General features: G+C 47.4%; 1 protein-coding gene across 1 annotated transcript in view; it reads right to left on the bottom strand.

Moving 5' to 3' along the window:
* Window positions 1-9,416: 9,416 nt before the first annotated feature.
* Window positions 9,417-24,336, bottom strand: part of PM20D1 (peptidase M20 domain containing 1) — a 15,698-nt gene continuing 778 nt past the window's right edge. The window contains exons 2-14 of the mRNA XM_019513741.1: window positions 24,183-24,329; window positions 22,234-22,320; window positions 21,105-21,337; window positions 19,642-19,728; window positions 18,710-18,843; window positions 17,025-17,144; window positions 16,320-16,395; window positions 16,054-16,115; window positions 15,688-15,766; window positions 14,204-14,275; window positions 12,697-12,865; window positions 11,920-12,019; window positions 9,417-11,230 (exon numbers count right to left, since the gene is read on the bottom strand). Of these exons, the coding sequence (XP_019369286.1) occupies window positions 11,101-11,230; window positions 11,920-12,019; window positions 12,697-12,865; window positions 14,204-14,275; window positions 15,688-15,766; window positions 16,054-16,115; window positions 16,320-16,395; window positions 17,025-17,144; window positions 18,710-18,843; window positions 19,642-19,728; window positions 21,105-21,337; window positions 22,234-22,320; window positions 24,183-24,329 (1,496 nt within the window). The 3' untranslated portion in view covers window positions 9,417-11,100. The remainder of the gene's footprint in view (window positions 11,231-11,919; window positions 12,020-12,696; window positions 12,866-14,203; window positions 14,276-15,687; window positions 15,767-16,053; window positions 16,116-16,319; window positions 16,396-17,024; window positions 17,145-18,709; window positions 18,844-19,641; window positions 19,729-21,104; window positions 21,338-22,233; window positions 22,321-24,182; window positions 24,330-24,336) is intronic.

The raw sequence follows: 24,336 nt of genomic DNA on the forward strand, positions 1-24,336 counted from the left end.
GGCGGCTCACGTGGCGCATGCGGGGGCTGCGCTGCACGTGGGGCCGGCCCGTAGTGGGGCCGTGTCCGCGCCGACGGGGGAGGGCACGTGTGGGGGTTCAGCGCCGCCTCAGCCTCGCCTGCTGATGCGTGTCGCGCGCTGGCCGTCCTCCCGGTGCCCCCAAAAGGCTCGCTGTCTGTCCAGCCTGCGCCCCTAATAGCCCGTGCCAGTGCTCGGCCACCCTCCGAGTCGGAAAGTTGCTCTTCGTTTCCCCTGCTGCAGCCGGAGGCCACTGCTCGTCCTGCCCCATACAGCCAGAGAAATTCCGCCCCTTGTAATCGCCTTCCAGGTGCCACGAGACTTGTCCAGCCCCCTTCAGCCTCTCTTCTCCAGGCTGAACCGCCGCAGCTCTTGCAGCCTTGCCTCGTCAGCCAAGCTCCTAAGCGGTTTTGTGGCTTTGGCCGACTTTCCAAACCCGGCCAGGTCGCTACCAGCGTTTGAAACCTATGCAAAACGTAAAAGGGTCTGAAACATTTCCGAAACGTAGCGCTTCAGGCACAGACAGATGCGGGGCCGTTGGGTCAGGAGTGGGCAAAATGCAGCCCGCCAGGCCATTCTATCCGGCCTGCCGGGCCCCTAAAAGATTTAGAAAATGAATAGTTATCTGCCCCTGGCTGCCCCTCGTGCAGCCCTGGATGGCTTGCCAAGTCAGTAAGCGGCTCGCCACCCAAAATAATTGCCAGCCCCTGTGTTAGGTGCTTTGCAGAACAGATCATTCAAAGTCTGCTCAAGTGCCCGGCAGGAAGGGGCTGAGGTCTTTTGCAATACAAACAGCAGCAGTCATGCGTCCTGGCTTCCAGTCCTGTGCTTGATCTTTCAAAGACATTAGTGATGGGGAAAGAAATACATTTGCATGCTGCTCTTCCCTGTCTTGCTCACACTCAACTGTTTTGTAACAAACATGTATGCAGAAAAACCCAACCCAGTGACTCCTACTCAAGGTCAAGAGCTTATTGCTCATTGCTGGGTAGGATTTTTTTTCTCTGAATGAAATCAGCTTCTCTGATTCAGATGTTTTTCTTTTTTTTTTAATCATCGATGGAGCTCGGGGCCAGTTGTTGTTTTTCCTTCCTGCCTTTCCTTTCCTCCCAGGAAATGGTCAATGGCAAGTTATTACCCAGAACTGATTACGTGATCCCTGGCTTTGTGGCTTGGATACAGATCTCGAACCAATGGTCTTTGTGACATGAGTGTGTGTGTGCGTGCACACGTGGGTGTGCGTATGTGAGTGTGTGGGTAGGGGGAGGGCACAGGAACTGCTTCTAGCTTGCTTCCCCTCATACACAGTGAGTCAAATATTACTAAAATTACTGACTTCATCTCTCAAAATAAAGAAGCCAAGATACTCAAGGTTCAACCCAGCCTGCAGCAAGAGCCCTGCTTGCATAACTTTCTGCCCCACTGCTCGGGGAACTCAAAGCTGTTTCTTTGCGCAGGGAGCTCTTTTTCCCCCCCTTTAACCTATTTTGGACAGCCGTTTTGGAATATGAAACTGCTACTTGCTTTTCCCTGTCCCTGGCTGGATCCAGTTTTTTCTACAGCTCTCCCTGACTCCTATCACTCCATTATCTAGCTTTTCCTAATAGCAACGGCATTAAAAACCCCTATGCCTTTCAGGTCTGAGGAAATTCAGATCTGGATCCAGCTCCGGCTTTGCAGTTTTGTCTCAGCCCACCATTTTAGATGCCTGCTGCTGTCACCTGGCATGAAAAATGAAGGCTGCTCTATTCAAACTGTGTGTACAAGTTTGCTCCTTCTTGGCATGGACCAGCGCGAGGCTGTCGGCCTCGTTAATCTGGAAATGCCAGGGAAGCGGGTGTAGACTGTGATTTTGAAAATCAGCTGCAGCGCAGGCAAACAGTTTAATCTAGCAACGTGGCTGCTAATGTAAGTGTTAATATAAACTCTCAGCAGCTGAGAAAGTGCCCGCATGGCTCTGCTCCGCCACGGACAGACCATTAGCTTGTGAAGCTCTTTGCTGGCAAAAACGGTGCCATGAGGTGGGGACTTGAGTGCCCACATGAAAGGCGGCAGCTGATGCTGGGGCTTGCGAGCAGAGCTGGTGGCACTGCCGTCACTTGCTCTTGGGAGAATACTGCTTCGCTGGAGGGAAATTTGCTCCCTCTTAGACACAGGCTGTGTGGCCCCTATATACTGTGTATACTCATAACCTCAGGCTGAACACTGGGCATGTGGAGAAGTCAAACCTTTGTCACCAAACCTCCTGGGTTCACTGAAGTCAACGGACTTGGAGTACAATGGAATCAGACTGTGCACAGCCTGTTGCCATTGTCGTCTCACCATCTTTACTGTATATGCTTTGCGTTTTACGGATGGGGGAAAGGGGCCCACAGAGACTCGCTCTCCCAGCATAAGACAGGAGGTGTGTGGCACAGGAGGACATAGACCCTCCGTCTACCCTGTCCCAGATGAGTGCCCTGACCACTAGGTGATCCTTCCCCTCAAACTGAAACTCCAGCTCCTGGGAAGGAGGAGGGCTAGAGCCCCAGGCCGTTCTCCAAGTGGTGGGTCCATCCGTAGGTAAGACGCAGCCTGGTTTTGCTCTGTGCATCTTGCCCCCGGGACCTGTTTCAGCACTGCTTCCGTTTTGGTCACCTCATGGACTGAAGCTGTACAGAATGGAGTGACGCAAAGAAAACAAGTGCATCAAGCTCCATGGATTTATTCAAAATGAAAAGAGCAGCCCAAAGTCTTTGAGCCTCTCCTTGCTCAGCTCTAACCCCTCTTTACAATACTTCACTTCCAGGCCAGGGGTACTGCTGGAGCTGGGTTCTCAGCAGAGCTCTGCTGACTGAAGACCCATCCGGCTGCTGCTTGCCAATACGTCTTCCTACGTGCTACGTGGTGCTTTATGGACACCTGGCACCTGGTGTTTCCAAGGGAGCTGAGCACTTGCAGCCCCTGCTGACCAGCAGGAGCCGGGGCGGCGGCTCACACCGCTTCTCTGAGTTTTCGCTCCTTGCTCGTTCAGAAGCCAGAGGAACAGGGGTGCACAATCAGAGCTTTCCACTAGTGCTCACAACCCCCTGCGAGCCCTACTGTGCAACTGGAGAAACCAAGGCACCAGGCAGTGTAATCACACCAAAGCCACGCAAACCTATGTCGCACCTGAGACTAGTCCTGCCTCTGCTTTTATGCCTTTGCTACAAAATCATCGTTTCCCTTCTGTCTGAACAACCCTGGCTCTCGGGCCTCTTTGTCCCTCCTCATGTCTGCACACATTTTGGAAGCCCGTGTGCCCAGCCCCAGCACCCTCCCCGCCAAATGCAAAAACAAGCACACACAAGTGTGACCTTGTCTAATGGTGACCCAGCCAGCTGCAGGCTCAGGAAGTGGAAGCATGAAGGCAAACCCCCCTGAGATGAAAACACTAAAATAGATAAAATCCAGCGGCTGCACTGACGTGCAGAGATCAGAGGGGCAGGAGGATGAAAAGGCAGGAAATGGGTTTCCAATTGCTGGGCAGCAGGTACCAAAGGCAGCGGAGTGCTTTGGAAAGGAAACAATTTACAGGCTGGCCCTGCTGCATCACAGCAGATTAAGTCCCCGCATTTGTCATCAGCTGCACCATTTTTACTGGTAGTAACTTGCAACCCCAGAGGGCTGAATTGTGCAAAAGCTTAGTAATGGCCTATGGAGCTGCTCATATCTAACTGCAGTACGGTGACACCAATGGAAATCGGGTCCATTCGACTGGCGATGCCCAAACATAAAGCAAGTAAATCGCTGCCCTGAAGAGCTTCCAGTTTGCAGAGAAGACAAAGGGTGTGTAGGAAGAAGAAAGCTTAATTACCCCCATTTCAAAGACAGGAAACTGAGGCACAGGAGGATGAAACAATTTGACCAGGGTCACCTAGGAAACGGACAAGCAGAGGGAGGATTTGAAGCCTCATCCACTGAGTTCCTAGTCCGGTGCTGTGGCTCCAGCACCAGCCATCACCTCAAAGCTGCTTGGCTGGATGCAGCCCGGGTTATTTGTGCCTGGGAATTCAGGTCTGGTGATAGCTGTGCACGGAATGAGGCGCAGCGTGGGGGCTCAGCCTCCTTTGTGGGCCAGGTTTTAACACTAGAGATAAATACCACGGCAGCTTCCACTGACTGGCCACCTCTGCAGAGAAGCTATGGGCTGAATGGGCTCTGGACGCTAAGGGGGATCACTCCAGGGAAGGAGCAATTCACACTGGCAGGGCGCACGGCCAGAGGCTTGCCCAGATGCTGCCCTCCCCTGTGGCCACAGGGCCGTTCTTGGACCCAGGGAACAAATGGAAACCCCCTCACTTTCTTCACGCAGAGGGCACATCCGCGTGCTGCCCACCTGCCGCTGCACATCAGCCACGTGAGTTTCCAGCGATGCTTCCCGCGCTGAAGCGTGCAGGCAGGACGCGCGCTGCGGGGCCTCGCTTCCTGCGTTCCATGAGGCCGGTGGTTCCTGCGTCGCAGCTGCTGACCCGGCGATAGCGCGGCCACCTGTCGTGCCGGAGTCGAGGACATGCCTGACATTTTTTGCCTCGTTCCGGATACAGCCTGGGAGCTCGTTTATATTCATAACACGGGCTGGAAAAAAGCGTTATCAGGTGGGCATGAGCTGGTGGGACGGAGGGCCAGCCTGGAAGCAACATCCGTCCCAATCACTCCTCCTCTCTACCCGCTGGACGGGGCTGCTACCCCCACTCAAATTCTCCAAGGAGCAGGGTTGGATTAACCCTTTGTGGTGCCCTGGGTCAGGACTAATGTTGGGGACCAGAGGAGAATCCTGAGCTGCGGTAACGTCCTCCTCCAGACCCTCCTGCAGGATCTCATCCTCCTTTTTCTGAAGCAGCTGCTGCTGGTCACTGTCCCCCCAGCAGACCTTGATAAGGCAATGTCTAGGGTCCTATTTTGTTCTCCTCCAATCCCCTCCCCCTAACAGCGAGACGTCCAAATGACCTGCCTCACCCTTTGCATCATGACCCAAGGGTCTAGTGAGCATCTAGCAAGCCCCAGAACTGCTGTGCTCACAACTTGGTCATTGTCTACCGTGGTTCTGGAGCAGCGCAAGTCTGCATGACAAACTGCACGTGGCTTCTTTGTTTTCAGCCATGTGCGTAACCTCCTGGACACGGCTGTGTGTAAGCGCGGGTTGGGGTGCAGCGTCCAGTAACACCCATGACTGAGTCTGATACAAAGCACAGGGAAAACTTGGCCTGAAAAGCTGCCTGAGCAATGGTTGATGGCTTGGAGGTTGGCCCTTATGTGCCATTGCCCCAGGCCCTGAGCCAGCCCAGCCCAGGCCAAAGGTAAATCCATCACTGCAGCACGGCCCTTACTCTCCCCACTTCCCCTTGCTTCAGCCACCCCTCAATGCGGTAATTTCCCTTCCTGCTGAGAACGGGACGTAGCTTCCTCTGGAGCCCGTCACCACCGCTCTTAAATCAGTCAAAGGGGTCCCTATTGAATGGGGCCGGGCACTCCCTTCCCCACCACGCTGAGCTCTTTATCTCTGCAGCCCCTGCTGTCCTGGAGAGCCATGAGACCGGATACTGAACCCAAGCCTCCTGCACAGCAGCTCCTGGCACGTGTGGGCTGCGCCATGCTGTGCAGTGTGAAAGGTTTCCCTGGGGCAGCATTTCTGATGCATTTGCTGGCAGGTTTTGTGCTCCATGTGGGGCCCTGCTAGGAACGCCCCAGTCGTTCTCTGCATCTAGCTGCCTGTGGCTTTCCACAGGGCACGAGCATGTGGTTTCTAGGGGTACCATGGATAAGAGTACGAACTGGGGAACAAGGGATCAATGAGTGGCTAAAGCCTTGCACATTGCTTGCTGGAACCGCTGAACAGCAGGACTGCAATGGCAAAGCGGAGGCATATCGGGACTGAGATGCTCTGACAAGAACATGCGTGTGGTCCAGCTCTGTAACACCAGGTGCTACCGCTCAGCACAGAGGAGTCTCAGCAATGCTGCGTGTGGGGCCTGTTACCACTCGCAAGGTCACTACACACGGAGTGGGGTGTGAGCCCAGCGGCAGACGGGAGGCCCGTCTTTGGGCTGGCAAGAAGCACCGCAGGCCAGAAATGAGGGGTATCCACCAAGCTGCACGCAAGGAGGCCTGCCCTGGAGCTGCCTTGCCAGGGCTGAGGCTGAGTGGAGGCACCCACAGCACCCACCTGAGAAACTGGTTTTGCATGTGTTGCCATTACCAAACACAGTGGCCCTGGGAAGAGAGGAGCCAAGAGTGCGAGCGTCCAAGGCAAGGCTGGAGGAAACGGCTTTGTAAACACCCTGTTCCTGCTGGTTCCTCTAGCTCCTCGCTTGACAGGCATGAACTCTCCCAAGTCACCCGTCGCTCAAAATAAACTAAGCCCTTTAAAATAGAAGGCAGCAAGCGAGCTTTCTTTAGCAGATGCAGAGGTGAAATCTGACCTTTCCTTAGCTGTGCTGCACTCAGCCCCTAGATTGCAGGGCAACCTGGCCGAACAGGGAAGCTCTCTCTCCAGCCGGGGTCTGGTGCAACTAAACAGTGTGCCAGTTTTGGCAACTGCTCTCAGAGGACTGACATCTTTGTGGACCTAGGGGAGAAAAAGCAAGGCTGTTGTAAGTGGGGAAAAGGAAACCTTTACAGTTAGGTCCCACTGAATCACAGCCGTTTGCAGTGTGCTGATTCGGGATACAAGCTGCAAAGTTCAGCCCTGGATCAGACCTCTCCCAAGGTCTGTGCGTGCTTGGCTCAGGAGTTCTGGCTTGAGTCCATCGTGCTGTTGGATCTCAGAGCCCGTCCTCTTCTAGACCAGCAAGTGGTGACGCCTTGTGAGTTAGGGACTCCACCAACACTAGCAGCCTAGGTTTCTATGCCACCATTACAACATTACACTTTTGTAATGGGAGGTTGTATTTGATTTGACCAGGAGAGGCCAATGCATAGTTCTTATGCTGCATTTTAATTAAAACACCAGTTAGGAGGGTGACATTTTAGGAAGGCATGGAACAAACCCATGGGAGATGCAGCCTGGGGTAAAGATTTGTTCTACAGGGAAAGATGTATGGTTTTCTCACTGCTGTGTCACCCTATAAAAAGTTAGGCAGACTAGCAAGACACAGCCGTCTTTGTAGCACTGTAAGGAGGCCTGACAACAGGAAGGGGCAGCCCTGACCCCTGGGAAAGTCTGAGGTGGCAGGGATACAGAGTGGGGAGGCTGCGCAATGGGTTTCTATTGCAGACTTTCACTAATAAGTGCTTTTGATGAAAGAGTGGCAAAAGCAGCCAGTTGGGTGGTTTGGGGTTACAGCACAGCTCTGCTGAGCAGTTATCCAGGACAGCAACATGGCACGATCACAGCCTTGGCCCAGGGCTGGAGGCTGTGGCGAGACAAAGCTCGGTGGCACGTAATCACACGGCACCTGCCAAAAGCAGCCCTGCCTGCCAGCGTGTTTTGCCCTTTGCTTTCCTCCTCAGCAGCACAGCACACTCACTGGCCTTCACTTCAGGATGTAACCCCCCCCAGAACAGCCGCAGGGTGCAAGTCTTGCCCTGTGACAGGAGACCGGGAAACGTAAAGGACGTTTTCCCAGGCAGCTTTCAGCAGGACTCTTTTGCCTCCGCTACAGGTGGCAGGTGGTAAATCCCCTCCTGGCGACCAAAGGGCACCATGTGCTGTACAATAGCGTGACCCAAGCCAGGATGATGCAAGGCTGCAGTACTCAGTGTTCGAGTCAGACTGGAGCAAGGAGCTGAGGAGTTCAGAGCACAGAGACTGGAGGGCAGGGTGGGGGAGACGGACACCTGCCACAGGAACCTCTTCACCTCTGTGCACACTTTTCCCTCATATAGCAAATTTGGCTATTGCCATTGCAATGAGAGAAAATGTGTAAGAGCCCGGTATCGCAACTGAACCACTCCAGGATTCATGCCCTTATGATGCATGGACTGAGAATAAACAGAGTGGAAGATGCAAACCATCTGCTGCCCAGTTGTGTGTACTTGGGTGTCATTCCTGCCCCAGAGACTACCACTCTAAGACAGTCGAAAATGAACAAAGCTGATTCTCCACTACAGCTTTCAGCATCCCTTAGGCCTGCTGTGCTCCCTGCATACATCAGCTTGATGGCCTCTTCCCTCCTTACACTACAGTGCTTTTATTTCTGATGTACAGCAGCGTGGGAGGGAATGAAGACTGGCAATTTCCAGACTGGCATCAGAGCATGGGTGGCAGACTTTTCCCCAGGAAAGGGTGGCAGGTAGAGCTGCTGGGAACTATCCAAGGCCCAGACCCTCCAATGATCTGGCACTGAAGCCTGCCCACCCCTGCAGCTGAGTTCCACCTCCGTCCTTCGGAGACGAATACGTGCCCTGCAGCATCCAGTCTTCTCAGAAGTCCAGCTCAGCTGCTTTGACTTCCCCAAGCCTGATTAACATTCCCCATAAAACAGAACTATTTGACTTTGTTTCATGTCTGCTGAAAACTGACCAAATCCTGGGGGGAAAAAAGCGCCTGGCAGATAAAGGGCCCACAGGCTGCAGTTGGGGCCAGAAGAAACAAAAAGCTACTTAGGTTTAGCGAAACCTCCACATGCTCTCCATTCCTTTCTAATTAAAGCAAAGGGGACGTGCTCACCGTCGTCCCTTCCAGGGAACCTTTTGCTCCTGGCTTGATGTGAAATAACCCAGCACACACGCAGGTGTTCCCAACAGGCTCTGGTCAACATTTGGATTAGACTTTCATCAAGCTTGGTGAGCAACCTGGCAGGCCTCTGCTGCACCTCTCAAGTGGAGGGCAAGTGTGGATGGGAACCAGTGATGTACTAATTATGCAGAGTACGGGTTAGTGCCCAGGTCTCCCATCTTGTTCAGTTACCAACCATTCAACAGTCTTAAAACACAACCCAACATATTTCAAGGGCCTTGGGGATTTCAGGAAAAATGTTGCACCATTTTGGATGATTAAGATGGAAGGTGAAAAGACAGATCCCACTGCTAAGCTGGCATCTCCAAGTTTCTTCTCCAAGTCAGATGAGTGCAAGCACTCACAGGCAGACCTGACCCTCAGCTTCTTGCAAGCTGACTCAGCAGGGGTGGGGCTGTTGAGTCCCACAGGAACCTCCGACTTACTCAAGAATAAACTCCTGCTGGCTATTTAGACAGATGCACAAATGTTGATGAAAGGAGTAATACAGAGAAAGGGCAGTTAACAAAAGCTCTGTGTAGGGAGGAGGTCGTCAGAGACTAGGGCCAGTTGGAAAAAATGTGAGAGTTTGTTTTGATGGAAATGTTTTCAGCTAGCTGCAGTAGCAACCCAGGTGTGCTAGTGATTAAAAACAGGGAGGAGATGAACCTTGTCACACCAATTAGGCAGGTTGGACTATTAAAGAAGGATTGGAAAAGAATCAGTATTCCTTTTTTTTTTATTTGTTTGATTTGATTTCAGTCTCACATTGAAACAATTTTAGTAAAACTATTGTGCAAATAAGGAGAGATTGGTAAGAAAGAAACAGCAGCAAAAATTATGTTGTCATTGCTCAGTGCTTTCCAAATGACATGTCATTGTACCATACTTAATTCCATTATGTTTTGCAACAAGAGTTTAGAGAAGAGCAATCACCTATCCCAGTGTACAACTCAAACCCGTAGAGAGAGATGCGCACAGCCATGGCCTAATAGAACAGAAAAAGGTTTTCTTTTGTTTCTAATACTGCATAACCTGTGCTAACGCAAAAAGTGGCTTTCACCCTACTTCCGCTTACTACAGTACCTGGGTCAAATTTCCCTCTTCGCAATGGTTTAGCTGATTAATCATGGCAATTTTAGATCATGAGAACATTTTTGTAGTAGTCCAAGGAGAGGGTGTGCCATCCTTGTCTCCGCTAGCACTATTTGGGAAATCTCTCTCTCATGCAGGGGACCTCAGGGTTATGGAAAGGGCAGGAGTGCTTATGTAGACTCAGCTTTCCTGGGCTTGGGAGCTGTCCAGAGAGGCTCCCAAACCCATTAATCTCCACTACAGTGGAAGGGAATGGAGAGCACTCTGCATCTTAAAGAATCAAGCTCTCAGACAGCAAAAGGCAAGGTGAAAAGAGAATGGTACCTCATACAAACAGATTCAGTGGAAAAGGAAAATGCCTCCACAGACCATTTTAACCAAATTTCCTTTTAAAGCATCTAAGTAACTCAGAGTGCAAAAGAAATATTTAACACTAGATCCACTGGCAATTAAAACTACATAATTTGATCTTCTCCATCTTGTTTTAAATTCTAAATGTGCAAACTGCAATTTCTGCAGGTGCCTAGCGATTCTGAGACACTGCACAAAGAATTTTTCAACATGTAGTGAGGCTCCACCTCGGGAAGGCAGGCACTCCTGGCCAGGTCTCACACACACAAAAGCATTCGTTGTAGCATGACCAAGACTTTCACAAACAAATAGATAGAAAAGGGCTCTGCGTATCCAAAGTGATGTATCCATCACTTGAGCTTTGCTCCTCTGGGTTTGTCATAGTGTTGCTAGCACTTTGTGTATTATATGACGCCGATAAGGATTAAAATGCACCACAACTCAAGAAAAATGTTAACAATTAATGTCCTCACAGTGGCAGGAAAGGTCTGCTTGGTAACAGCAAAGCAAGCTTGCTGAGGCACCGGGAGCATCACAAAACATGCTCCATTGCCATGCTGCTTCCCCAGAATACACGGTAGTGGAAATTTAATACTGTTTTATGCTGGACAATACGAAGATTATTAATCTGCTACAGCTCCATTGTGCGAAGTGCTGAATGCCCGCAGCTTCCACTGCCCCTAGGGTCAACTTCTTGCAGAACAAGAGCCTGACACTCTTAAAAACATTTCTGTAGCTATGCATTTGAAATGATGCTCATGCCTGTCACCACTCTCATCCACCTTGAGGCTCACTTTGAGTATGGTTTAAGCACTAAGAATCGGACTTAAACTCAGCCTTAACTGGTGCACAGGCCTAGTACAAAGAGGTGAATTTCAGAGTGTGCAAGAGTGGGAGTTGTATAACCCAAGGCCCTGCCATCCCACCACTGATGTTCCTCCTCCCCTGCTGCTTTTGTCTCACAGCTCGTGGGTGCTTAGATGCGGTTTTGGAAGCTTATCAATATCAGAGTTCTGAATCAGCTGAAAGAGGAATTCCACTTGTTTCTCATAGTTTTTGACTGAGATCCTTTCATTCCACCCATGAATCCTGTTTAAAAAGACAAGAGTATTTTTCATTCCACTATGCAGGAGCAAACTGGATGCCGACTCCCTGTTCACTTCATAAAGGTTCAGAAATGTCAGGATATGAAGAAATAAAAGGAGGGACATGGGAGTTCCCAAATGCAACCCAGCTCCCTGCCCTGACAGATCACATGCCCTTTGAGTCCTAGCACAGAACAGCTCCTGGGCACTCTACTTCCACAAAAGTCAAAACTGAGAGCCAGCAAACAAACAAGCTTCCTGCCTGGCAACATCTGGCTTTAGCACACCTTTCTTCCAGCTTTACAGAGTTAATGACCTGAGAGTGCAGCATGCATCAGAGATGGAAATACGCATCTTTAACATGGCCTGACACATCCCAGAGTTGTGCATGCAGTTCAGGCAACGTGAGACCACCACACAAGTTCCGCTGGAGCACCATGAAGTGTATTCGAGTCAGGTATGGTATGCATTTTAATTAAAAGAAGGATAGGAGCTAGCTCTCTCCACACTGCAGTTATTGCCCTGTACTTGTATACCACACAGGCCTGCAGGAAATGGCTGGCCTCCACGAATCTGAAGTCCTGGGCCAAGGTATACATGGCTGATTTCCTACTCTTGCGTAACACGCATCGAGGTCCTTTGACTACAGGACCCACCCCAGAAAGCCTCTCTGCTTGAAGCAGCATACGATACCTGGAAACATCATCCGCTTTCAAGATCACAGGGTTGAAGCGATAAATGGCATCTGTGAGGTTAGTGAAATGCCTGCTGTCTGTGTTTCCAATACAAATGCCTGGAAAACAAATCCATGGGTTTACTATGCACAAACACAACCCATCAGCCACCCAAGCCTCTGCTATCAAGGAAAAGATTCAGCTGATCGCGATGTTACATTTTTCTCAGAGCCCAAAGCACACTGCCCAAAAACTCCCTCTTAAAATTAAGCCCGAAAAGCATGTGTTGAGATGAAGAGCACCCCGCTTTCTCTCAGTGGTGAGAAGAGCAGAGTACTGCAACTTATTGGTTTCAACAGGAACTGTGGTACTTGGTATCTGTCAGGAACACAAGCGATTTCAAACCTGAAATCCTCACCCCACCAATCGTGCCTGCGAGACTGGGGCTTCAGATCATAAAATACAATACAACAAAGGTTTGCCAGTCATGGAAACACTAAATGAAGAGCCTGCCTCTACTCCTCACATCCCTGAAGAGATGTGTGTATGGAGAGAGTCAATTCAAGGTTCATTGTTTCCCACAGCTTCCTGTTTGCTTTTTTACTTCCACCCTTAAAAAAAAAAAAAAAGTTTTAAGTAGAAAGATGGAACCTAACAGAAGAGGAAAAAACAGCTGTTTCCAGTCATTAACAGCTGGGGTGGAGAAGTATACAGAAAGTGGAAACAAAGCAACTGGGAGGAGGTAGGTTGCTGGAAATGGGAGAGGAAACAATAATCATTGCCTGTTTGGTGTTACCTGGAGCTATGCTGCTGACATGTGGGAAAACATCCATTATGGTTCTTCGGAAAATCTGGACTCCCAAGGCCTGGTCATCCCAAGGGCTGATGGGGAGTGGGTCAAAAGCCTCAATTACGGTTAGCTCCACTCGGTCATCGTCAATGGTGTCTTTGACTATCTCTAGCACCTAAGAACAGACCATGAGGAGCATGTAAGTGAAGGGAATGAGTGAATCTCCCTGGTGGATGTCAGTGTGGGTACCAGCTACCCAGCCAGCCTTGCAAATGATTTCCAGCTATGGTTCCAAAGAATGGAGTCAGGACAGGGAGCCTGCAGCACCTCAGGGTGGAGGCTGGTTTTCCTGTTTCCAATAGCCTGTTAACATTAAAGGTTGAAGCGTTTCCAAGACCATCAGCTGCAGGTCACTGCCTTAAGGCCTCACTTGACCCCTTCAAAACAGATAGGTATGGGCCCAAGGAACACTCCACTAGCTGGCTGAGAGAATTCAAGGGAATGAGATACAGAAACTACTCGCAGCGAGATAAGGATGCATCCAGAGCAAGAGGAGCTGATGTGACATACAGATAAGCTATATGTCTCCTACTGGCTGGGTATGCCAGTCCTGCTCAAGCATGAAAAAAATGCTACCTTCTAGTGACCACTACTCAAAGTAAGTAATAATACTACTGCTACATAACCATGCATTGCTCTTCTGAAGCAAGAGAGTGACTCCTAGAGTCAGCTCCATATAACTATATGGTGGCCTTCCAAACATGGTCCCTTCTCCTGTCCTGCTCTATATTTGGGAAATAGCTGGAATCCAGAGAGAGTCTCCAAAAAGAATTTTGTTGTTGTTGTCCAACAACAACAAAAATCCCAGCCAAGCAACCCATTCTTCCACATGGAAACCAAACCCCCTAGGACAACCAGCAAACATGAAAGCAGAGAGCTGGCCTAACTGGGATGAAATTCCCCTTGGAGGTAAAGCCAAGTTAAGAAAAAGCCACAGTGAAAAATACACCTAGTACACATGGCAAGAAAAGCATTAGATAAACCACACTGAACAAAGGAACACGTTCTAGAGCTCTTCCTTCCCCTCCAGTTCCATCTTGGGGATAGTGATAGCCTTCTGACGAAGCACACCACCAGCATTAAGAACTAAGTTACTCTCAGACAGCAAAGTGCCCCATCACTCAGGAATTTCCAGAGGGCAGCCAACACTTTCTTTGTGAACAGGGAGCCAGCAAAGATCACCCCGGCTCACATAATGCCTGCAAAACTTTTAATTATCGGAAGCATCCGAGTTGTATTTTAAAGGAATCGTATGCAGAATGCATTACAAAAATTAAATCTAGAGGCACTATATGAACGTGGCAAGACTAAAATAAGGAGGAAACCTTGTAATAGCCATATCAGCCAACAGCCATCCATTTAAAAAAGTACAGGAAAGTATATTAAAGACAGTAACCAACGTCAAGGTAAACCAGATAAAATGTGAAAAAACAACATAGCATGTAGGCAGTACCTCAGCAACCTTCTGTGCTGGGTGGATCCGAAAATTCACAGCTGCACTGGCCAAGTGTGGGATGACATTGAACTAGGGGAGAAAAAAATAGATTCAAAACAGAGAGGAAGGTACAAATAGTTACAAATACACCAGTTGTGAAACTGAAAGTGCACTATTACTTTACCCTGATCAAAGAGCTTAAAACTACCATTTCAGAGCTTGCAGAATAAGGTTCCCTCCTGCTGTCACTGACAACAATGCACCACCCTTTTATCATGCTCCAAGTGTAAAGCAAGGATGGTCAACCACAAAGGGTGGCCAACCACGGGCAGCCTCCGAGTGTGGCAGGCAGCAGATCAGGGAGGGGGCAGGCAGCACAGCAGCAGCTTGGGCAGGGAGCAGAAAGATCAGGCAGGGGAAGGGGGCTGAAGTGACACTTGGGGAGGGTACAGGGCTTAATTTGTGACATGCCTGACAAAGTTTGCCCCTGCACTTGTGTTGTAAACAATTGATATACATAAGTAACTAAGAAGAACAGTGAAAGCCAGAACTATCAAGAAGGAAGTGACTTCTCATTACTTTCTGTTCCCAAAAATTTCTCTTTGGGAGAAAGGGCTTGGTACATGCTTTTCTTACATAATTAACTTCATTTTAGCCAACAAGTCACCAGCCAAAGAAAAGAAAAGTCTACTGCTGTCAGAGTCCACTTCTTCACACACCCACCAAGTATGACATATGTAAGCAACCTAGCAGTTTAAACAGAAATTGAAAATACGCGTTTTTCACAAGACAGATATTTTAGACTGCTTTCCCTAAGCAAAGATAATCTTTGCAAACAAAAGGAGAAAGAGTGAAAGAAAACATTTTCACCACTTGGCGTCACTGTTTCACCACCATAATCTATAGTCAGGGGAGCCTTCCCAAGGAAATATTTACTCAGAGATGTGCAAAACAGCTGGATTAATTCCTCCCGTCTTGTGTTCCAAAGATACGGTTCTCAATCTTCTTTGGGTCATGGCATCCAATTACCAGGATTAAGACTGGAGCATGCCATTCTGGGATGCTTGCTCTAACCCCGCTGTGGAGCTTAGGGCTGCAGTAAACCACATTCTTGGGATTACGAGAGCAGGGTCCTGCTTTTACCAGGAAACTGCAATGCTGCAGACAGTGGTCACACCCAGGTCTCAATCATGCTTTGTATAACAGTGTTGACAATGTGTGTATCTTATCTACATTACCATTTAAACCACTTTCAAAGGCTGACTTACATGACAGCTACTGTCAGAATTGGAGCAAGTTTCTATTGTAGCTAAGGCCAGCTGCACTACAAATCAGAGTGAAACTGGTAGCGTCAGAACACAAGGGCCACTGAATTTATCACTCAATGTAAAAGGGGGAGTAGTGTCCTGTTCGTAACACATATGTGGTAACCATCATTTTACGTAACTTGGGTCATCTTCTCATATCAAAACAGAAGATGAATAAATGCAACATGAAGCTACCTTAATTCCTGCATTGAAAATAGTAAGCGCTGTTGTAGTTCGAACCACGCTATTACCAGGGGGCTTCCGCTCAATGATTCTGCACAAGAATAAAAGGAAAAAAGTATTTATAAAGGGAGAAGAATGACAACGCAGTTGAGAGAGACAGCAATGCACATGTCAGTCCAATCTAACAGAGGAACAACTTCCTTATTACTTAATTTGGCTACAAAGCATTTACCTTGCCTCAACTGTGAGAGGCAATTTCCTGGGAAGGGCAGCACCTTGGCAAGAGAACTAATGGAGTGATGTCTCTACAGGGATGTAGGTCCCCACGTTTCAGGGGAAGAAAGACTGAAATGTTGAGGAGAGGATGGGCTCCCTTACCTGCTAACAATAGGTGAAAACAGCCACAGATTTTTCATGATGATATTGAGAGGAAATGCAAACTGGAGGAAGAGATGAGAAGGAAGTCAAGAAGCTGTACCAAAGCAAACTTCAGCTTTTGATATGAAAGTGATGAACTACTGCAATTTGGCAAAGGCTTCTGATTTTTTGTTTTAACCAGGGTCAGGAAGTCCCTCTACAAAGGTTGCATGTCTGAGGCAACCCTTCATTTACTAATGAATGTAGGGCTACTGCTCACTCCTTACCTCAGAAGCCAGATGCTCAAACATCATCAATTCAGGCCCATAGCCGAACAGCCTGGGCATCGGATTCTTTTCCAGTCTACAACATACAAATGGGCATTTAAAATTTCAAAAGTTGTCATTTGACACTATACCAGAAAACTGGCTGCATTTTGAAAGCAGCCAATACTCAAAAAGGTAGCGTCCTCTCTTTTGGGTAGCAAATCAGGAGCGCAGCTTCGCTATGTACTTTCCAGGATTTTTATCCCATCCAAATATTTTGTGGGTAGGGAGAGAGTGTGTGCGAGTGTGCGTTGGGGGGATGGGAAAGATGCATAAGGTTGGCTCTTTGTGGGAAGGAAGGGGTAAGTAGGAATGTGGGAAAACCTAGGAAAGTGGTAGGCCTATCAGTTTGTTTTAGGCTCCTCTAAAACAGCACCCCTTCCCACCCAGCAATCAGTCAGTCCCGGGTCAGCTGGGACATAGGAGAAAAGAGCTCCATCGCAGACGCACTCCAGCATGACTTCCTCCCCTGACCATGAACCCTCTGCCAGAGGCTGCTTATTTTTATTCACATCAGACCTGTAATCTTCAACATTTACCATACACGGGAAGATGCAAAATGGCATAGAAAACTACAGAAAGCTGCCAGAAAGTTTGGCATATCAGTAGTTTAAGCAGCTTTTGCACAATCATCTGAAATCAAGTATGTTACCAATAAACTCTCACCTGGACATGGCTGCTGCAAGAATCCCAATACTTGTCTCCTTAGGAGGAGCAGATGAATGACCTGGATCTGATCTCACAGTAAGGTTCAGCGTGAGTGAACCCTTCTCTGTTATAGCTATCCTGATCATGAATATATACAAACAAATTAATGCCATTTCAGATAGTCCTTAAACAAACAGAATTCTTCAATGTTTGTAGCTAAGAGGAACAGCCAAGGTGTATTTTTAGAACGATATGAAAACACTGTTGCAGTTGCAGCAAAGGCAAAAAACATTTAAGGCCATATTTGTTCTAAGCATTGTAATCCAGGCTCTTTCTTTATGGAGGTTTCCCCATCACAGAGACAATGCATTTCCTCTGGCATAAGTGGAGCGTCCTACCCCTTTTTGTTTCCATTTTGTGCCCTGGTACAGACCTGCTGATACTCCAAGTATCTTGGAAACAAACTTCCTGTTAATGCAGCAGGGCACTTGCTTGCTGAAATGAATTATTACAGGTCTCTCTGTGGTGGTTAACTGAAGGGAGTGTACTTATCAAGCAGTGTTTTCTTAAAAAAAAAAAAATAGGATGGTAATTCTTATACGATGTCAAGAATGAGTTGATATCTTATTAAACGTGACAGCATTAATGTTTAAATAGATAGGTACTAGGAATACCTAGTACCTATCTATTTAAACATTCCTAGCGAGCTTAGCCCACGTGTTTGCCAATTTAAAAAATGCTCCTACACCCAACTATGGTGTTCTTTTTTGAGCTATAATCCTGCATGGAAATCAGAATGCTTCTTATGAAAGCCAAGATACAGCTCTGGAGGAAAAGGAAACAGATTAATGAAACCAGAAGTTTCACAAACAGATCTGAACCTAGCAACTGTCCAATACTCCCCTGTTTACTCCACTTGTTTTGCTGCCATCCTCTCTCTCACAGTTCCAACTCCTCTTACAGTCCAGACATCTCTGCCCTGCTTTCATAATAATGACAAATAATTCAGCCTGGCTCATCAGGTGATATTCTACAGGGTTTCAGCAGGAAATCCATGTATCTTCAGACAACTGCCTACCAGTGGTAGAGAGAGAGGACTCATAACCCCCAAATTGACAAATTTCTCATTCTCACTCTCTTTCTGGGCAAGTATTACCATACTAGTAACTTAGAAAAAGAACACGAATCGAGATCACAGTCCAGATGCCAAAGAAGCTTGTGGTACAATAACATGCAAGGCTAAGAAAGGAGTTGCCATTGACACCCACCAAAACCAAGCATCACTGGTGAGAAGAAAGTCTAAGCTAGTTTGGCAGGTGAGTGCCCCATGCATTAGCTGGGAGTGGCCAGTGATTGCAACACTGAGAACTACAGTGGAGATCTGATGCACCACACGTAACTTTGCTAAAATCGAGTAATTCTTAAAGATACTACAATCATACTAATATTTACAAATACTTGTCTTTTCAATAAGAGATGGACAGAAATTGCAATCAAATCACCAATAACATGATCCTGCAGTTCAAGTGCTACCTCATTGTTCAGGAGCAAGAGGGTCACTGCAGATCACATTTTAGACATCTAGGTTTTGTGTTGCATTTTGGATACCCCTGCACCAGTGTAGACAAGCTGACACACTCATACTTACCCCCAGAGCCGTGGATCACATTCACTGTGCCGAATTTTTTTCTTTCCTTACTTACAGAGCTACTGGAGACTTTATTCCCTCGATGACCCCATCCAAGATACCGCTTCCCTCATCTAGCAGGAAAGACAATTTCACTCCTCTGGCTTGCAACAGCATCGCTATCTGTTTTCCTCCATCAAGACCAGATACCTGCAAGAATCCAAAGTAGAGGAATGGCCATACCGAACCACAGTAACTGTCCATCGAATATAGAAGCCTGCCTCCAGGGGTGACCAGAGGTAGATGATGAAAATGCAAGAAACCCCAGACTGAACACATATGGAATAACCTGTCCAAGGAAAGAAGTTTCTCTCTCACCCTAGTTAACTGGTGGTTCCTAATGCTCTGTCAGCAGAGGGTTTACAGGTTGTTTTTTTTTCATTACTGGGCCAATAAAATCTTTTTATGACTTCAATCATCTCACATAGTAGGGAGATCCTCAGGTCAGTGAGACATTGTTTAAAAGGGTATTTAATGTTATCTGTTAACACTTCTGGTCTTCCAGTTTCTCTTAGTCACAGTATTATGAGAAAAGAGGAAGAGTTTCCTGACTGATTTCCTCTGCATCATTCAGTCTGCCTCTGTTTTATAATCCTACAACAGTCAAACGCTAGTCCGGATTTCCGCATTTTATTGATGTTCCCAATTTGGACTTTGGCTGTACTTTGACTACAAGACAAATAAAAATCATCCTGAAGAACAGTATCAATACATATTGTTCCTTTTTGACTATACCCTGATGTCCATATCACTGAGAGCTGAGCTATGTAGGCTACTCAATTTAGTGTCTGACAATGCTAATGTGAGAAAAACTGCAGGGCCTTCCAAAGTAAACCATGCTTGAAAAACTGCTGTAGTCAAGTACTAGGACAATGCAGATAACTGGCTGTCCTGATGAAACATCTATATTGAAGCAAAAGAGTGAAAGAGATGGATAGAGGGGAATACCTCTTCATCATGTCCAATTCCAATATAGAAAGATCTGCGGGGTCTATAGTTTCTTCTCAACAGGAATTCCAGGGCTTGCAAAATACCCTGTGTAACAGAAGCAGAACATTAACTACTGTGTCCTGCTACCCCCCCAAGATTATTAAGGGCTATTCTATTTGCTAAGGAACAAAAAGATGCAAGAGAAATGTGGTGCATTCATAGCACTGAAGGAGGTTTCATTCTTTTCACTACTGTGTTGTGATTCCCATAGCTACTAGCTGACGATCCCCACAGTCTTCGGAAGACACTGCAACAAATGTCTTCACTCCAGGCTCACTGTGCTACGAAATGTTACGGTATGTATGCACAAAACAGAATGGGCTTGATCCTGCTACTCCAAAGTAAAAATAGAAGGCTTCTGTTTAACAAAGGGTTTCACTGTCCAGTTAATTCTTGCTAGTAGCTTTAATGCAAAAAAGAAAAATAAAGGAAAATAAACACGGAGAATGAATAAAAGTTAATTTTGTAACCTAGGAACATTTATGTTTTTTCAGTCCCACCTGTTTTTTCAACCAAATATGGTTAATCTCTCTTCTTGGAGAAACATGGGTTGCTGCTGTCTTGTCAGCATTCATTTCAGCTCAGAAACTGCAATAGTTAATTATTGTTTAGTTGTTTGGTGGACTATTGCCCCTCCCTGTAGCCAAGAGGCACCAAGACAAAGTTCTCAGTCACAAGCTTTGGACTTATTAACTATTCATCACACTGCAAACAAAAATGGGAAAAAAATCCTTGACATCTGCAGCATGTAGGAGTCATTCATATTTTTTTGGTCTTAATTTTAGTTCTAATAGACTGGTAAACATAGGGCTAATTCATGAAACTAGAAATCTTTCCAAGACCTAAAGAAATCACTTTCCCTCCACTTTCTCCCCTAAAAAATGAAACAAAATATAGGACATTTACCAATGACGGATACTTATCATGTTTTGTTTCTCCAAAATTTACTGAAGGCAGAAATTCTGTTCAAAAGCCGCAGGCCAATATGACAAATTGGGGGCGTATCTTTATCATATGAAGGACGTTTCACGTATTTTCTAAGGACCAAATTCTGCCTTTGTTGCACATATAAGACTCATTAAAAAAGACAGAGACAGGACTGCCCAAAGATATACCTGACAAGACATTTAAATATTGTATTTATCAAGGAGTAAAAAAGCAACATATTTTTCCCGAGTTCACAAAAGCTCTTAAATAGCTTCTCTCCCTTCCTCTCTCCCCCTTCCCCTCCTATTAAAAAAATCACTTCATATTATTCCTGTGAAGAGTGCTTGGAGGAAAGGGGTTAGTAAGTTCCTATTGATTCAGCACATTCTATTTAATGGGGAGTAAGGAGGAGAAAAACATGGGAGAGATTCATTTCTCCTCCACCTTGTTCAGCCTTTTCATTTTTCTAAAACAAGGTGACCGAGAAGACGTACTATGGCAGAGTTTTTGTTATCCAGTGTCCCTCGTCCATAGATGTAACCTTCATCTTCCTCTGCAGAGAAAGGAGGGAACTTCCACCCCTCTTCTGAAGCTGGGACGACATCCATGTGCGCAAGCAACATGTAGGGCATGAGTTGGGGGTCAGATCCCTGAACAGTGAAGAGATAGCTGTACTCCCCAACCACCTCATGTTGAATGAACTCAGTAGAAAATACAGCAGGAAACACTGTTTAAAAACAAATTTCAGAGCAGGAGAGAAAGAGGCACACAAAAATAAGCAAGGGTTCTTTCCACTGTACTCATACATTTTTGGCTGCATAGCATAAGCCTGCTTCTACTGAAGTCAGTAAAATATTGCTGTCGCCTTTAATCCTATGGACAATATTTGGTAGGCTGCAGGCACCACCTAGGCAAGCTTCACTGTCACAGCAATCCCAATGAGTCTTAATCTGCAATGACAGCCCTTGCAGAAATGGGAGTCATTATTTGTCAACACTGAAGATTTGCTGTTGGTGACCATGACAAACTGCAGGCGGGGCTTGAACAGGGCCACCACCTAACTCTCACAGCAGGGTCAGGTTGCATCAGGGCAGACCTCTATGCACTATTTACACCAGCGTTTCTCAACCTGCGGGTTGCAAGCATATATGAAAGGGTCACAAACACACTTTAAAAATGAATCAACAAGCTTTAAAAATGGATGCTCATTTGAGAGAGAAAAGCGTGGGAAGCTGTGGCTTTTCCCTTGCAGACTGCCAGAGTTCTAGCCTGCAAGGGGCTGCTTGTAGCTGATTGGGACCCCCTCTGCCCCACACACTGGAGGGCTGGGGGCAGCAGGTCAGGAGTGAGGGGCACTGGGTCAGGACTAGCCACTGATGTTTACAAATGGGTCCTGGTACAAAAAAGGTTGAGAACCACTGATCTACACCATGGTTACTGCCAGTGGAGGTACTCTATAAGTCTTGCTTTGCCAGTACAGAAGCCAGTCTTCTCCGGAGAAAAATCAAGATGACACATACTGTTCCATTACACCGAGGAACCAAACCCTCTAGTCAGCTCTTTACCTATGGCTCCCACTCCCCAACTTTGTTGTTAAAAATATATGCATTTAAAGTCCTGTACCTTTCTGAATATATTGCCCAAATTCGATCAAAGCTGTTGTATTTAACTGCTTTCGAAAGAAGGCCACTGTAGGAATTTTGATAGCACCTGAAATGAAATCATTTTTTGACAATGAAATCAATCAGAGGTAATTTTACCTTTTATTTCAAACGGCTTTAAAGTATATAGAGAGAGCTATGTGAGCAACCTAAGGAAAGAAATATTTTTCACCCATTACTTCTCCTGTCCAGTCTTCTATGCAATACAAAAGCATGGGGATACAATTCCCCATGCTCCTCAGCACTTTCACATGAGATGGTTTAAAAACCACATGGATGTAAGCCTTATAGCAAATGCTACTGATTGGGACTAATAACTTTAACAGGACCTGTTGCTAATTATGCCTCTCTAATACTAATCGGTATTGAAAGCTAGCAAGTCAAATCCAATTTGGTAATACCACTGTAATTGAAACAGTTTATGTTAGAATATGCAGCAGTCAACTACATTTTATCAATCTAGGAACATCTAGAAAAGATAAAAGAAGTCCAGAAAACAGAATACCAGAGGATGAGTGATTGGGTCAGGTAGATGCACTAAAAAAACCCCAACAGGGACTGAAGCGTAGCTGAAATGTCAGCTAATACTCTGGAACAGAAGCATCTATTTTAGGATTTAAAAAAAATAAAACCCAATGATAAGAACAAGTATAACTGATGTTTATACAAGAGGGTAAGGAGCTAACAGCACAGCATTACACAGCTCTGCCAATAAGCTGTGACTGCAACTAGCTGGCATGACTGCCCAGTAGCATGAAGGTGCCAACCATCTACATCTACAGGGTTTGAAAAGGGAGCTCTGAAGAGGTCAACGACCAGCACTCAAGCCTGGGAGCTCTCAAATATTTGTCGTACATAGTAAGGCTCATATTTCAATAGAAAGATAACAGCACGGACTTCCTTGATGCTCAAACCTCCAGAGATGCTTGGGCACCCTGCTCCCCTGTTGTCTCCCACTAAACCTACTCAGCTATTGATGAAATTTGCTTTACAAGGTAGGTGTCCAACAGCAACCCAGAGCTGGGCAGAGCACTGCTGTAATTTTGTCCCAACTGCATCTAGCTTCCGCAAGGGCCTCAGTCAAACAAGGTTGCAGATAATCACTGGTGTGTTGCTATTTACTGAGGAACATCCAAATAAAATTAGACCTACTGTATATTTTCATTTTCCCTTAGCAAACCCATGGGATCAACAATGACGGTACACAATTGGAACAATTCCCAGAGAGAAAACATTGCCACCTGCTAGCAAGTCATCCCCGAGTTAGTGAAGCCTGAGATTTACAGAACAGCCTCCGCCCACTTATAGTACGGGACTATTGCTTCACTCCAGCCTGCAATTGCCAATCCTCATTTCATCTAGCATCAGGAGACATGAACAGACCAGGGACAGGAAAACAACCCCGCAGTCCCCAGGGGCAAACAGGGCAGGGAACGGCAGGCAGAGCGGCAGCCTGAGACGGGGAGCCCAGGACCAGGAACGCAAGGCAAAACAACTTGGTTGGTGAAGACAGATCAGGGAGCAGGAAGCAAGGCAGCAGGTCAGGCAGGGAGCAGGAAGCAAAGTGGTAGATTGGGTAGGGAGCCCAGGGCAGGGAGCGGGAAGCAGAGCAGCAGTGTGGGCAGGGAGCGGAAGGCAGAGCGGCGGATTGGGCAAGGAGCAGAAGGCAGAGACTCAGGGAGCCCAGGGCAGGGCGTGGAAAGCAGAGTTGCGGATTGGGCAGGGAGTCTAGGGCAGCGAGCAGAAGGAAGAGCAGCAGTGAGCGGGGAGCCCGGGGCAGGGAGCAGAAGGCAGTGCAGAAGATTAGGCAAGGGAGTCCAGGGCAGGAAGCAGAGCCGCCGATTGAACAGGGAGTCTAGGGCAGGGAGCGGAAAGCGGAGCAGCACAGCGGGCGGGCGCCCCGCCCTTCACCTCGCAACACCCGGACCAGCTCCTGCGCGTCGAAGGCGGGTCCCGCCGCGCTGCGCGGCGCCCAGAAAATGGGGGCGGGCGGCGGGTGCACGAGGCCAGCCCGCAGCAGCAGCACGGCCAGCAGCACGAGCAGCCCCGCGCCCGGCGCTGCCGC

The sequence above is a fragment of the Gavialis gangeticus genome, unplaced genomic scaffold, assembly GCF_001723915.1.
Source record: "Gavialis gangeticus isolate Ggan-Ray unplaced genomic scaffold, GavGan_comp1, whole genome shotgun sequence".
Taxonomy (NCBI): Eukaryota; Metazoa; Chordata; order Crocodylia; family Gavialidae; genus Gavialis; species Gavialis gangeticus.